General features: G+C 40.9%; 1 protein-coding gene across 1 annotated transcript in view; it reads right to left on the bottom strand.

Moving 5' to 3' along the window:
• Nucleotides 1-10,060: 10,060 nt before the first annotated feature.
• LOC134816976 (alpha/beta hydrolase domain-containing protein 17B-like) overlaps nt 10,061-14,600 on the bottom strand; it is a 10,685-nt gene continuing 6,145 nt past the window's right edge. The window contains 3 exon segments of the mRNA XM_063826040.1: nt 10,061-11,923; nt 11,926-12,096; nt 13,059-13,240. Of these exon segments, the coding sequence (XP_063682110.1) occupies nt 11,892-11,923; nt 11,926-12,096; nt 13,059-13,240 (385 nt within the window). The 3' untranslated portion in view covers nt 10,061-11,891.

Below are 14,600 nucleotides of genomic sequence, written 5' to 3'. Positions count from 1 at the left end.
TTCATTGATAATAACTCAGTTTCAATTAATCATTTTATAATAACTGAATACTGGAAATTACATCATGTCTGGTTACTGTCAGTATTACTTTCCATCAATACAGATTAGAAAGCTAAATTTAACTGTAATTCAGGTGTTAACCAATTTATAATTCCTCCCTTTCTGCTGTATAGTTTATATATATATTTACTAAGATTGTGTTACAAATTGCTAATCGCTCTGAGTGTAATGTTTATGAAGGAGTACTTGGTGTTGATCAGTGGATTTTAATTACTCATTATTCTGTAACAATACATTGGTCAGATTGACGGTATTTAATATAAGAGAGTGTGGTGGCAGAGTGAGGACACAATGTACGTGCTAACATTATAGCATTTTAAATATTGCACTCAATGTTACACTCAATACTCATTGGCCATTGCTCATCAATGAGTATTGAGACTCAATCATCATCATCAGCTGTGTATTTTTCATTTTCTTGAATGAAAAAGTATAACTTCATGTTTGATCATCCAATTGATATAACTTTTTTCGGTGATTTTAATGAGCATTATAAACAGACAACACAGACAACACAGACAAAAGTGGCTTAGACACTTTTGTCTGTGTTGTCTGAGCATTTCTCAGAAACTATAACATTTCTTGGTTTCTGCTTTGCTTTGACGTCACGATCCTTTGTCTGAGGTCGGGTAGAGAGACTACTACTACAACTACTATGCTTGTAGAGAGAGTTGGGCTGTAAAATAAAGATTGCACAGCTCACTTCAGGCTGTAGAGAGAGAAGCAGAGACTTACCACACACGGGGTCCGGACTCTACGGCGTAAGTCTCTACGGCGTAAGTCTCTACGGCGTAAGACTCTACGGCGTAAGTCTCTACGGCGTAAGTCTCTACGGCGTAAGACTCTACGGCGTAAGACTCTACGGCGTAAGACTCTACGGCGTAAGACTCTACGGCGTAAGACTCTACGGCGTAAGACTCTACGGCGTAAGTCTCTACGGCGTAAGTCTCTACGGCGTAAGACTCTACGGCGTAAGATTCTACGGCGTAAGACTCTACGGCGTAAGTCTCTACGGCGTAAGTCTCTACGGCGTAAGTCTCTACGGCGTAAGACTCTACGGCGTAAGACTCTACGGCGTAAGTCTCTACGGCGTAAGTCTCTACGGCGTAAGACTCTACGGCGTAAGATTCTACGGCGTAAGACTCTACGACCCCTCACTTCAGCTGTAGAGTTGACCGCTAATGCAGGGAAGGTAAGTGATCTCTACTGATGATTCTACTGTACATTATTACGCAACACCATCCCTACTCCATTCAGTTGTGCATTATTAGCCATTTTCAACTGTTATAATGTCTTTAAAATAGTTGCATTGTGCAAGAATTGCAACTCCAGTCTCATGATAAAACTATTGTCTGATTTATAAAACAAACTCATAGAAATACACACATACAGGTCCCCAGCCCGATTATTATAGTCACCGGGCAACAAAATTGCAACTTGTGGTATTATGACGTCAGTCGTCACGTGGTATTATGACGTCACGTGGTATTATGACGTCACGTGGTATGATAACGTCACGTGGTATTATGACGTCACGTGGTATGATAACGTCACGTGGTGTGATGACGTCACGTGGTGTGGTGACGTCACGTGGTGTGATGACGTCACGTGGTATGATAACGTCACGTGGTGTGATGACGTCACGTGGTGTGATGACGTCACATGGTGTGATGACGTCACATGGTGTGATGACGTCACGTGGTATGATAACGTCACGTGGTGTGATGACGTCACGTGGTGTGATGACGTCACATGGTGTGATGACGTCACATGGTGTGATGACGTCACATGGTGTGATGACGTCACGTGGTGTGATGACGTCACATGGTGTGATGACGTCACGTGGTGTGATGACGTCACGTGGTGTGTTGACGTCACGTGGTGTGATGACGTCACGTGGTGTGATGAGGTCACGCGGTGTGATAGTTTCAACTTGTGGTATGGATGTTGCAATATGTCGGATGTTATTATACCATAACCTGCACGCCTACATCAATCAAACTTCATTCAGCAAGAATGTACATTACCAGGCACACTTCTCCAGTAGTGTGTAGTATTGTAATATGTAATATGTTGTATGTAGTATTGTAATATGTTGTATGTAATATGTTGTATGTTGTATGTTGTATGTAGTATTGTAATATGTTGTATGTAATATGTTGTATGTTGTATGTTGTATGTAGTATTGTAATACATTGTTGTATGTGCAATGTACCTACGAACATGTGCCTCCCCCCCCCCCCCCAACTATCTGGTGCCTGCACTGAAATGGAGCCGTCATTTTGGTGAAACTACAAATTACAATAGACAAGGGACTTTAATGGTTATGACTTCACAATGGTACACCAGCAACAAGTTCCCACAGTACTACAATACCTGTACAGATGGTGTACTGTACATCACATAGTAATTGTTATAATATGCTATGTCATATGTGTGTTAGTGGTAGTAAACCCATTTGTAAGACGAATAATTAGCAGGTGACTGTTACATAGTTAGTAACCAGTTTACTTTATTAGTGACCTAATTATAGAGATGGTTACTTTGTTAGTAACCTGATTATATAGAGCTGGTTACTTTGTTAGTAACCTAATTATTATACTGTTATAAATCTGATTATAGCTCTGGTTACTTTGTTAGTAACCTGACTATAGAGCTGGTTACTTTGTTAGTAACCTGATTATAGAGCTGGTTACTTTGTTAGCAACCTGATTATAGAGCTGGTTACTTTGTTAGTAACCTGATTATAGAGCTGGTTACTTTGTTAGTAACCTGATTATAGAGCTGATTACTCTGTTAGTAACCTGATTATAGAGCTGATTACTTTGTTTGTAACCTGATTATAGAGCTGATTACTTTGTTTGTAACCTGATTATAGAGCTGATTACTCTGTTAGTAACCTGATTACAGAGCTGGTTACTTTGTTAGTAACCTGATTATAGAGCTGTTTAATTTGTTAGTAACCTGATTATAGAGCTGGTTACTTTATTAGTAACCTGATTATAGAGCTGGTTAATTTGTTAGTAACCTGATTATAGAGCTGGTTACTTTGTTAGTAACCTGATTATTATACTGTTATAGATCTGCCCAGACGTGTACCACACAGCACACTAAATGGATTTAAAGCCCATGAAATGTGCAATGAAGCTTACAATCTTAATAGATGGAGAATTACAGTAGAGTGTGGACACGGCCCTGGATGATTTAATATCATCAGAGAGTTTAATATCATGTGTAAGAGTGTTTAGTCAAACTAGTGAGTGTTTAGTTAACATCCAGGTTAACATCTCCCTTAATTACGAGAGTTTTAACTGGTATTTGTGCACGCCCTTATTTTACATTCCATTAATAGTGGTCACTAGTCCGGACTGCTGGCCGTGTTAAGCCTGTCTGCATTCTCTGCATTCTCTGCAGCTCAGGTTTCTAAACATTTGGTTTACACAATATCATGTCGTACACTGTAGACAGTAATATTCCTCACTTCTAACTTCTAATGGTATTAAATATCTACCAGTGGCTGAATATCTGAGGCAGGGGTGTATCTGTACACCCCTGATCTGAGGACCATTCACGTTACGTGGTGTGATGACGTCACGTGGTGTGATGACGTCACGTGGTGTCACGTGGTGTGATGACGTCACGTGGTGTGATGACGTCACGTGAATATCTGAGGCAGGGGTGTATCTGAACACCCCTGATCTGAGGACCATTCATTTACAAACTTACATGAGAAAATGTGTAATATTCAGAAATGTCTAAAGACATGGTCACATACATACCGCGCATACCAATAACTTAAACTAGAGCGTACAACGCGTTTTTACATAGCAAGTGATTAGTGAAGGAAAAAAGATTCTAAGATTCTAGGATGTACACTCCCCGTTAATCATACTTACCCCCGGATCCAGGGCATTGTATTCATAAAGTGGGACAATAATTGGGGCAAGTTAAATATTGCGGTGCGGTTTAAGATTGCAAGCGGTTAACAAAGTAGTTCACTTTAAGAGTAGTTTACTATTATCCAGGTACCTGTTGTACCGCACCCAAGTATCTAGGGGTCCAGGTCTGGAGTAACCACTAATAACTTCTGGGTGATTAACAAATTGCAGGGTTACGCGGAGTTAACTGGTATTTGGGGCTGGGTAGGTGGGTCCAGTGCCCAGTGCCCAATGCCCAGTGCCAAGTACCCAGTGCCCAGTGCCCAGTGCCCAATGCCAAGTACCCAGTGCAGTGTCCAGTACCCAGTGCCCAGTGCCCAGTGCCCAGTACCCAGTGCCCAGTACCCAGTACCCAGTGTCCAGTGCCCAGTACCCAGTACCCAGTGTCCAGTGCCCAGTGCCCAGTACCCAGTGCCCAGTGCCCAGTGCCCAGTGCCCAATGCCCAGTGCCCAGTGCCCAGTACCCAGTACCCAGTGCCCAGTACCCAGTACCCAGTGTCCAGTGCCCAGTGCCCAGTACCCAGTGCCAAGTGCAGTACCCAGTACCCAGTACCCAGTGCCCAGTACCCAGTGCCCAGTGTCCAGTGCCCTGACACTCAAATTTTCACGTCTTGACTCTTGGTTTGGGACAGGGTGTTACTAGCATAGGTGCAGATTTCGTTTTGAGGTGAACTTTTAAGTTCCCGAGAAATTTTCTTAAGTTTGCTTTTTTTCCTCCTCGGGCACATTCGTAACCTACGGGCCAGGTAAACCTAAACTACATATTGACCGTTATGTACGTCGGTATCTGTTGAGGAGCCAAATCATCTGAAAAGCCCTAAACCTATATTTTGCTCAGGCACGTAGCCAGGATTTTTCTTTGGGGGGGGGGGGGCTGTCGGCGAGCGAAGCTGCAAGCTGTGGCAGGGGTCTGGGGGCGCGGCCCCCAGCGGGGTCCAGGTAAGGGGCGGACCCCATTGGCGGGGGCTAGGGGGGCGCAGCCCCCCGGAAAAATTTTGCGAAATAGGGTGTTTTAGGCTAAATTGAAAGTTTAATGAATTTACAAAAATGTATAGTTTGGCATAATCATTGCCTACAATCCTGACCTGAGTAATTTACCCCTTTGAGACTTTATTTTGGGTTGAAAATTGAGTTTATCGAGAGAAAGTGAAAAATCTCTGGTTCAAATTTGGATTTGAAGCCATGTTTAATTTTTTCTGTTGAGGTCAATTTTTTGCGCAGAAAGCGTCCGATTTTAGGGGAAAAAATGTATGTTTGCTTTTAATTTTTATGGTGCCGACGGCACCTGAAATCGACGAAATCTGCAGGGGTGGTTACTAGTGAGCCGTGCTGGTTGGAAGCGAGATGTTGCAATGAGTACCAGTTTAGTGTGATCCAATAAAGGGGGGGGTGTCATGTCCGTCTATGTCCGCCTATGTCCTGTCCTTTTTGGATTCTATGAGACAACGGACGTGTTTTTTGGGACATTGGCGGACACGGACGGACATTGGCGGACTTGGACGGACATTGGCGGACTCGGACGGACATTGGCGGACTCGGACGGACATTGGCGGACCCGGACGGACATTGGCGGACTTGGATGGACATTGGTGGACATTAGCGGACATTGGTGGACATTAGCGGACAAACATTTTGAGGACTGAAGAGTACTGAAGAGTACTGAGAAGGATGGCTGAGGAGGATGGCTGAGGAGGATGACTGAGGAGGATGACTGAGGAGGATGACTGAGAGGGAGGAGAAGGATCAGGAAGACCCAGGAGGAGGAGGAGGAGGACCCAGAAGGAGGACCTAGGAGGAGGAGGAGGAGAACTGAGGAGGATGACTCAGGAGGAGGAGGACTCAGGAGGAGGACTCAGGAGGACTGAGAAGGAGGAGGACTCAGGAGGATGGCTGAGGAGGATGGCTGAGGAGGATGACTGAGAGGGAGGAGGAGGAGGAAGAGGAGGAAGAGGACTGAGGAGGAGGAGGAGAAGGACTGAGGAGGAGAAGGAGGACCCAGGAGGAGGAGGACCCAGGAGGAGGAGGACCCAGGAAAAGGCCCCAGGAGGAGGAGGAGGACTGGGGAGGAGGAGAACTGTTGAGGACTGATGAGGAGGACTGAGGACGAGGAGGAAGAGTAGGAGGAGGACTGAGGAGGGGAGGAGGAAGAGGACTGGGGAGGAGGACTCAGAAGGAACTGACGATGACTGAGAAGGAGGAGGACTGAGGAGTACTGAGGAGGATGACTGAGAAGGAGGAGGACTGAGGAGTACTGAGGAGGATGGCTGAGGAGGATGGCTGGGGAGGATGGCTGAGGAGGATGACTGAGGAGGATGACTGAGAGGGAGGAGGAGGAGGACTCAGGAGGAGGACTCAGAAGGAACTGACGATGACTGAGAAGGAGGAGGACTGAGGAGTACTGAGGAGGATGGCTGAGGAGGATGGCTGGGGAGGATGGCTGAGGAGGATGACTGAGGAGGATGACTGAGGAGAACTGAGGAGGAGGAGGAGGAGGACTGAATAGGAGGAGGAGAAGGAGGGGGACTGGGAGAGGACTGGGGAGGAGGAGGACTGATGAGAAGGATGAGGAGGAGGACCCAGGAGGAGGAGGACTGAGGACCGAGGAGGAAGAGGAGGATGAAGAGGAGGAGGAGGACCCAGGAGGAGGAGGACTGAGGAGGATGGCTGAGGAGGATGACTGAAAGGGAAGAGGAGGAGGAGGAGGAGGAGGATCAGGACTGAGGAGGACTGAGAAGGAGGAGGAGGAGGAGGAGGACTGAATAGGAGGAGGAGGAGGGGGACTGGGGGAGGACTGAGGAGGAGGATGGAGGACTGAGGAGAAGGATGAGGAGGAGGACTGAGGACTGAGGAGGAAGAGGAGGAGGATGAAGAGGAGGAGGAGGACCCAGGAGGAGGACCCAGGAGGAGGACTTAGGAGGAGGAGGAGGACTGGGGAGGGGAGGAGGAAGAGGACTGAGGAAGATCAGGAAGACCCAGGGGGAGGAGGAGGAAGAGTAGGAGGAGGAAGCATCTAAATGTTATTTCCATTTTTGTCCGTTTTTGTCCATTTTTGTCCGTTTTTGCCGCACTATTTTTTGTCCGTTTTGAAAATATAGGGTATTGAACGGACAAAAAACATGATCCCCCTATAACAGCAAAAATTGAACATTTTATTTAGCAATTTAGGTGTCCATTAATGTCCGCCTATGTCCGCCTATGTCCGTCTATGTCCGCCTATGTCCGTCTATGTCCGCCTATGTCCGCCTATGTCCGCCTATGTCCGCCTATGTCCTGTCCTTTTTGGATTCTATGAGACAAGCGGACATAGACGGACGTGACACCCCCCCCCCCCCCCCCCCCCCCCCCCCCCCCAATAAAGAACTCGTACTCTTGTAACTCTTGTAACTCTTGTAACTCTTGTAACTCTAAAGAATGATGAGTGTTTCTTGCAACACTTGACAACCGTTCTCTACACTTGACGGACTTTCGCTGAATAATGTAATTTTACATTCCATTCAATACACAGCTGGATTTGTAGAATTTAGAGACCAGTGTCTGATTCCATTCAATACAAAGCTGGATTTGTAGAATTTAGAGACCAGTGTCTGATTCCATTCAAGGAGAGATCCGGCATTATACTTGCTGATAATGTATTACTGAACTATGAAATTTAGTGGAATGCTGAGTTATACCATAGATTGGCTTCCTCTCCGTCTCTGTTAGCTCTGTTATCAATACTTTGTAAGGTTACCACTGTGGCAGTTACCATAGTTACACTACTAGTTACCATAGTTACACTACTAGTTACCATAGTTACACTATTAGTTACCATAAACTACTCTTTAAAATTGTGGTCTCTGATAAAATGATGAGCCCAGTTTGGAAATTTGCTCAGTTTTCCAATTTCTCTGAACTTAAAATAGCACTGGTCAGTGATACGAGATATCATAGCACTGGTAACTGGTCAGCAATGGTCACTGCACTGGTCACTGGTCAGTAGAAAAGAACTGAATATACCAAAATAATGTTTCTTCTGATTTCTATGTATTCTGATAGCTACCCCGCACAAGGAGTAAATAGTTTATCAAACATTTCTACAGCTCTCTAGAGTTACTCTCTAGAGTCTAAACCAAGAAACCGGATAATTACTGAGTGTGTGAATTCCAGTTTAAACTCCACATACTTCACATTCTCTAAGTCACTGCATTCCTGGGATACGTGCTGTAGTAGTGGACAACAGGACTACTACTACTATAACTACTACACTGAGATATCACCTCTGACTATGGTGATGCTAATTCAGTGAATTCCTGCACATACCAGGGCTCACTACGCACAAATACCATTACAAATACCATATTTAACTTTTCATTTAAATTGTATATTTATATTGCTGGAGAAAAGGAACTGGTGTGATTATTAACACACATGATATAATGTAGTGCAGTGTTGGATACACCGTGTTTTAGTGTACATCGTGTGTACATCGTGTACACGCTAAGCTATGTATACACGTTACACAATGTATACAGCTGTGTTTGTGAAAGTATTTAGCGTAAAATAAAACTGTAATATTATGTTAACTAATCACGTAAAGTGCAGCTATTTTTAGACCTACTCCTTCATAATATTTTATTTGATCACACTGTATTATATCAGAGAGGATGGCAGATTGTATGTTGAGAAGGCTGAGGATAATATTCAACTTTAGCATAATTAATAATAATATAAGAGTTACATCGTAATACCACGAATATTGTTAACCTAATATCAGAATATAATCAGAATATAATCATGATGTAATACGTTTAAAATGTTTAAATAATATGTAGACTAATTTGGTATGTAGACTAACTTAATATTATGTTATAATTTATAAATATCACGTACTAACGTTGTAATATTTTATTGTAGACAGTAGATTTTCTATAAAAACTCCATCATCTGGTAAATTTATATATTATTAGCTGCCAACTATCACTCCATCATCAATATATCTACAATTAATATTTGTATGGCTTGATAAGCAGCGATGGACAACTGGTTATGCAATATATGCAGTATGCAGTATGCATTATGCATAATGCACGCATGTTGCATACAGTAAATAAACCTGGTCTGCTTAAACGATAAAGTTACTTGTGTTCGACTAGAAAACAAGTAAGGGAGTAAGTAACGGTTGTTTATCCACAACTACAAGTATTATGAAGGAGTAACAAGTTAGACTTCCATCTAACAGAGATCACGTGTTGTTCGCTCGAAGACGTGCTCAAACGCTTGTTTGGATAGTAGCAGTGTGACATTCTGCTGAATTAGAATCATGTTGTAACATGTAACAATGTGTATACACATTTCAAACCATATTCATAATATTCACGAGTTTGGTTGTTCCTGTTCCACTTATATTCCCTCATTTTGACTGGTCGGGTTATTTCCTCAGAATTTGAAGGATTAGAAGGATTCACTAGTAGATATACTTACTCCTTCATAATACGTATACCTTTACTTAGGTAAACCTAGTGTCTGATCATCTGATGTAGAAGGATTTGTACGCGGAGCTGTCACTTTTAAGGGGTTCAAAGACGTTTTAAAAGCTCTAAATTCTAATGAATTTTAACAGATTTGACCTTATAAGCGCAAACTGTCGAGCTACGGTTATGTGGTCCAATAATATAAGTTAATATGCTTTATGTAATGACCAGTGAGTTCATCATCTGAGAGAGGGTGATATTATTATAATTATATTTCCATTTCTACTCAACCAGACAGTGAGATAGTGAGACACTCACTAACTAGTTACCATGGTTACACTACTAGACTCACTTATTTAATTTGTAGTCTCCGATATAATCCTGGAGAGGTTCTGCTTGTTCCCACGGAAAGGTTATAATACGATATTAAGAGGTAGAAATGACGGGAAAACTAGAAATGACAGGAGAATTAATTGTGAAATGAACTCATTTCACACTTTTTGATCTTTAATCTGCAAATATGGAGGTTAATTTCACTATTCGTAATTTCTCAGCTCCCACGTAACAGTTTCAATTCTCAGCGGGATGTGTAAGTCAAGTTAAACGCTATAATTTATTTAAAACAATTGAAACTTAAATATATCATATAGTATTCTCGTCGAAGTAGCATTACAATTAGGACAATGCAACACTGACCTTTCCCTAACATTTAACCGACACAAAATTTAGGAAAATATCATTTAAATCATTGACAGAGATCAACAACACAAACATCCTCTTACAACTCCCGGTATGCAGAGAGGTTTAATATCTCCAGCATCATAATGATCTTGTCTCTCTTTTAAAATCAATCTCTTTTCCGTGCATTCACAATACACAAAACATATTATATCTTCTTGTTGATTCATTTAGCGGTAAAATGTAAATTTCAAATCTATTGATGCTTCATAATGGACCAAATCATTATTTTAACAAGTTTTGTTAATTACATAAATGCTGGCACTCTGCATTACTTTGAGATATCACATGCTTAATTTCATCCGACATTTTAAAATCATTTAAAGATTCTTCAATGAAGGTCGCTCAATGATCCATTATTTACAGGTAATTTAGCGCGTATTCAATGCATTCAATATTTACAAAATATTAATCAAACGAATTGTTAAATTCAATACCCCCACTTAAATTGTGACCATGCATAACAACGTGCCCTTCTTGTTTAAATTACTCGAAATTAAATTCCAGTTCAAAATAGTAAGATAATGATGACTAATTATTTAATGACTCGGTACAAAATATTATAACATTAAATCGACGAATTACTCTAACATTATACTTGTCATTACAGCAATTATATTGCTAGTCTGGTCCCGCCTATGTTACCAACGTTTACAACAGACATCTCATCAGGGTACAGTACCAGGTACAGTACCGGTACAGTATCGGGTACAGTACCGGGATAGGAGGTACATCTTACTTCATGTATTATAATATAGGGTACACAATGGTCCGGGATATAGACAACAGAAACACTCCGCAAGCAATACTCGCGCAGAGTTACCATGGTTACAGAAACTTAAATCAGACTCCCAAACTTTAATTTTAATTTTCAGAGTTAATGTTCTCTGACCTCCCAATTTCCTCAGAATCTTAAATTGACTTCTGTAAATTATGGGAGTCTTCAGTCTACTTGTCGAACTTTTATTTTACCTCATTAATATTTAAAAGAGTCGTTACCATGGTTACATGACAAACTTGATTGAGAGTTGAAACACTGAACATTAAATTCCCTTCAGCTAAAAATGGGTCTTGAACGATGATGGTTGTAAGAGAAAAGACACAAAGTTTACACATAGCACGGTACTCTCAGTTACCATGGTTACACTACTAGTTACACTACTCGTCTACTCTCACATAGCACTCTCAGTTACCATGGTTACACTACTAGTTACACTACTCTCACATAGCACTCCCAGGACTGTCTCGCGCTAAAAGCTTCCAATATAACTCTGAGTTCAACTCTGAGTTAAAACACCATGACCCTCATGAGAGAGTTACAAGATCATCAATAATATTAATCTCCCCGGAGGCTCCCAGTCTCACTTGATGTTATAAACAGCTGTTAACTTAATATAACTATTCATATATTCAAAGAACGCTTAGCAAAATAACCACATTGGATTTGGAGCGGGAAAATAAGGACGCTAAACTAAAGCAAGTGATGACACACTATTATATAATGATAAAGATACCGATTAACATGGAGGAGGAGTCTGAATAAAATCAATTCTGAAAATCTGAGATTGTATATTTGAAGAGAGCTGGTGACCCAGGGCGGCGCTCACCATGAGACCACAGTATAGTGTTGCCATGGTGACAACACATGTCAGAGGGGTGTTACCAAGACTACGCTGTAATCACCATGACAACACCCTGCCTTATCTCATTTGTTGGCCAGGTCCTTTTCCAGGAAGATTTGAGTCTGTCCAGGTATACAGCGTAGAGCTCAATGTCATTGTGACCAGCTCCCTCGACCCACAGTGGGTCCACTGGTTTGGGGCACCGCTCGTACAACTGCAGCCCCGCTGAGAAGTCTATCACTTCATCTTCTGTACCGTGTATTATCAAGGTGGGGGCTTGCACGTGCGCTGAAATGTCATGGTTATTTGCATGTGCACTATTAATGGATAGTTCAAATCTCAATAAACAATATCAACAAATAATCGAATTATTCTAAAGATATACAACAATGAGGAAAATGAAGAAATAATAATCTCACCTATTTTCTCTATACTGGGGAAATAATAATCTCACCTATTTTCTCTATACTGGGGAAATAATAATCTCACCTATTTTATCTATACTGGGGAAATAATAATCTCACCTATTTTCTCTATATACTGGGGAAATAATAATCTCACCTATTTTCTCTATACTGGGGAAATAATAATCTCACCTATTTTCTCTATATACTGGGGAAATAATAATCTCACCTATTTTCTCTATACTGGGGAAATAATAATCTCACCTATTTTCTCTATATACTGGGGAAATAATAATCTCACCTATTTTCTCTATACTGGGGAAATAATAACCTCACCTATTTTATCTATACTGGGGAAATAATAATCTCACCTATTTTCTCAATACTGGGGAAATAATAATCTCACCTATTTTCTCAATACTGGGGAAATAATAATCTCACCTATTTTCTCTATATACTGGGGAAATAATAACCTCACCTATTTTCTCTATACTGGGGAAATAATAATCTCACCTATTTTCTCTATATACTGGGGAAATAATAATCTCACCTATTTTCTCTATATACTTGGGAAATAATAACCTCACCTATTTTCTCAATATACTAGGGGGAAATAATAACCTCACCTATTTTCTCTATACTGGGGAAATAATAATCTCACCTATTTTCTCAATATACTAGGGGGAAATAATAATCTCACCTATTTTCTCTATATACTGGGGAAATAATAATCTCACCTATTTTCTCTATATACTGGGGAAATAATAATCTCACCTATTTTCTCTATATACTTGGGAAATAATAACCTCACCTATTTTCTCAATACTGGGGAAATAATAACCTCACCTATTTTCTCGATACTGGGGAAAACGTCGAAACACCAAGTTTTCTTAGTATCAGGGCATGCGACCCTCAGTCCACTGGCGAGGGGGGAGTGGAGAATAGCAGCCCTCACCTCGTACCTTGAGGCGAGGTCTATCGTGGGCACTGTGCCAATAGACTGTCCGTACAACACGATCTTATCAGTGCTGGGGAGAAGATATTGATATTCTGATAATTTGTATATTACCAGAAACTAACCTATTTAACTTTAATACTGAAGATTAACATGCACACTGCACATTACACAAGATACTCAATAAGGAGAGCGCATGATGCGTATCAAGTACACAATTGCTCTATACTCTCTATCTTATTGTGCCTCTTCCTTGGAGACATGTCATTGTATGCTGTACTTCTTTCAGTGCGGTGAGAGGAGGGAGGGGCAGATATATGGTAATTTATATAGTGTAAATAATAGTATAGTAATATATAGTGTACATAATAGTATAGTAATATATAGTGTACATAATAGTATAGTAATATATAGTGTACGGGTATATGGCCCCCAGAATATAGGTGGCCCCCAAAATATAGGTCATGTTAGTGGATACAGTTCTAACCAAGATAAGCGATACTAATGGGATCTGTTACTGCTATGTTGGAGTAAAACATGTAACTAATGTTTCTGGATAAAAATTTTGGACCTACATGAGGTATTTTGGTATATTTGGTCATGACAGCGAAAGATTTAAACGATGTTGTCATTTTCTAGAGGGGTAAATATGGCGAAAAATTGTCATGACAAAAATCTGTCCAACACATGCCATTAAGACTACTGGTATGAGTATAAGTATTATTTTAAGCTATCTTTTCATCGAGACATCTGCAAACTGACAATTTGGAAAAAAGTTATGGCCACCACAATTTTACGGGCCCCCAGAATATAGGTCTATACGACCCCCAGAATATAGGTTGGTCAAAAACCCTGAACATGCCCAAAACCATGCTTTGGGATGCTCTACTTGTAGCTACTAGTCTCCTGAACCCACATATCAAGTTTTATCAAAATTGGATAAAAATTGGCCGAGTTATGGGATAAAAACAAAAACCATATGCCCATATTTGGGCATACGCACCAAATTTGATCGATTTTGGTCCATAAATTGGTCAAATATCAATACTTTTGAATGAAACCAACTTTATATGGAAGGTAAGCATATATTACACATTCTCTATGATTATCAGCTCAATATCTACCTAACTGTGGATTCTGTGTTCAAATAATCGCAAAAAATGAACAAAATCGCCCATATCTCAAACTGACTTCGCTCAAAACAATAGAACTCAATAGGGTTTCAATATTTTCACATGAAATTTTCAGAATCAACGTAGAATTGTCTCATGACCTTAAGTTTTGGGACAGAATTTTGAGTTAGGCCTTTAAAAAAATTTGGCGGCCAAAAATGTCTGATTTACAGTCATTGAGGTGCACATTGTATTGATACAGATAAAAACAGCCCCCCTCAATCATATCTAGGGACACTCCTTCAATCTTATTTAAGTATT

Source organism: Bolinopsis microptera, chromosome 1 (assembly GCF_026151205.1).
Source record: "Bolinopsis microptera isolate Bmic1 chromosome 1, MBARI_Bmic_1.0, whole genome shotgun sequence".
Taxonomy (NCBI): domain Eukaryota; kingdom Metazoa; phylum Ctenophora; class Tentaculata; order Lobata; family Bolinopsidae; genus Bolinopsis; species Bolinopsis microptera.
Note: the sequence above shows the minus strand (reverse complement) of the source record. Positions and strands in the feature narration are given on the sequence as shown.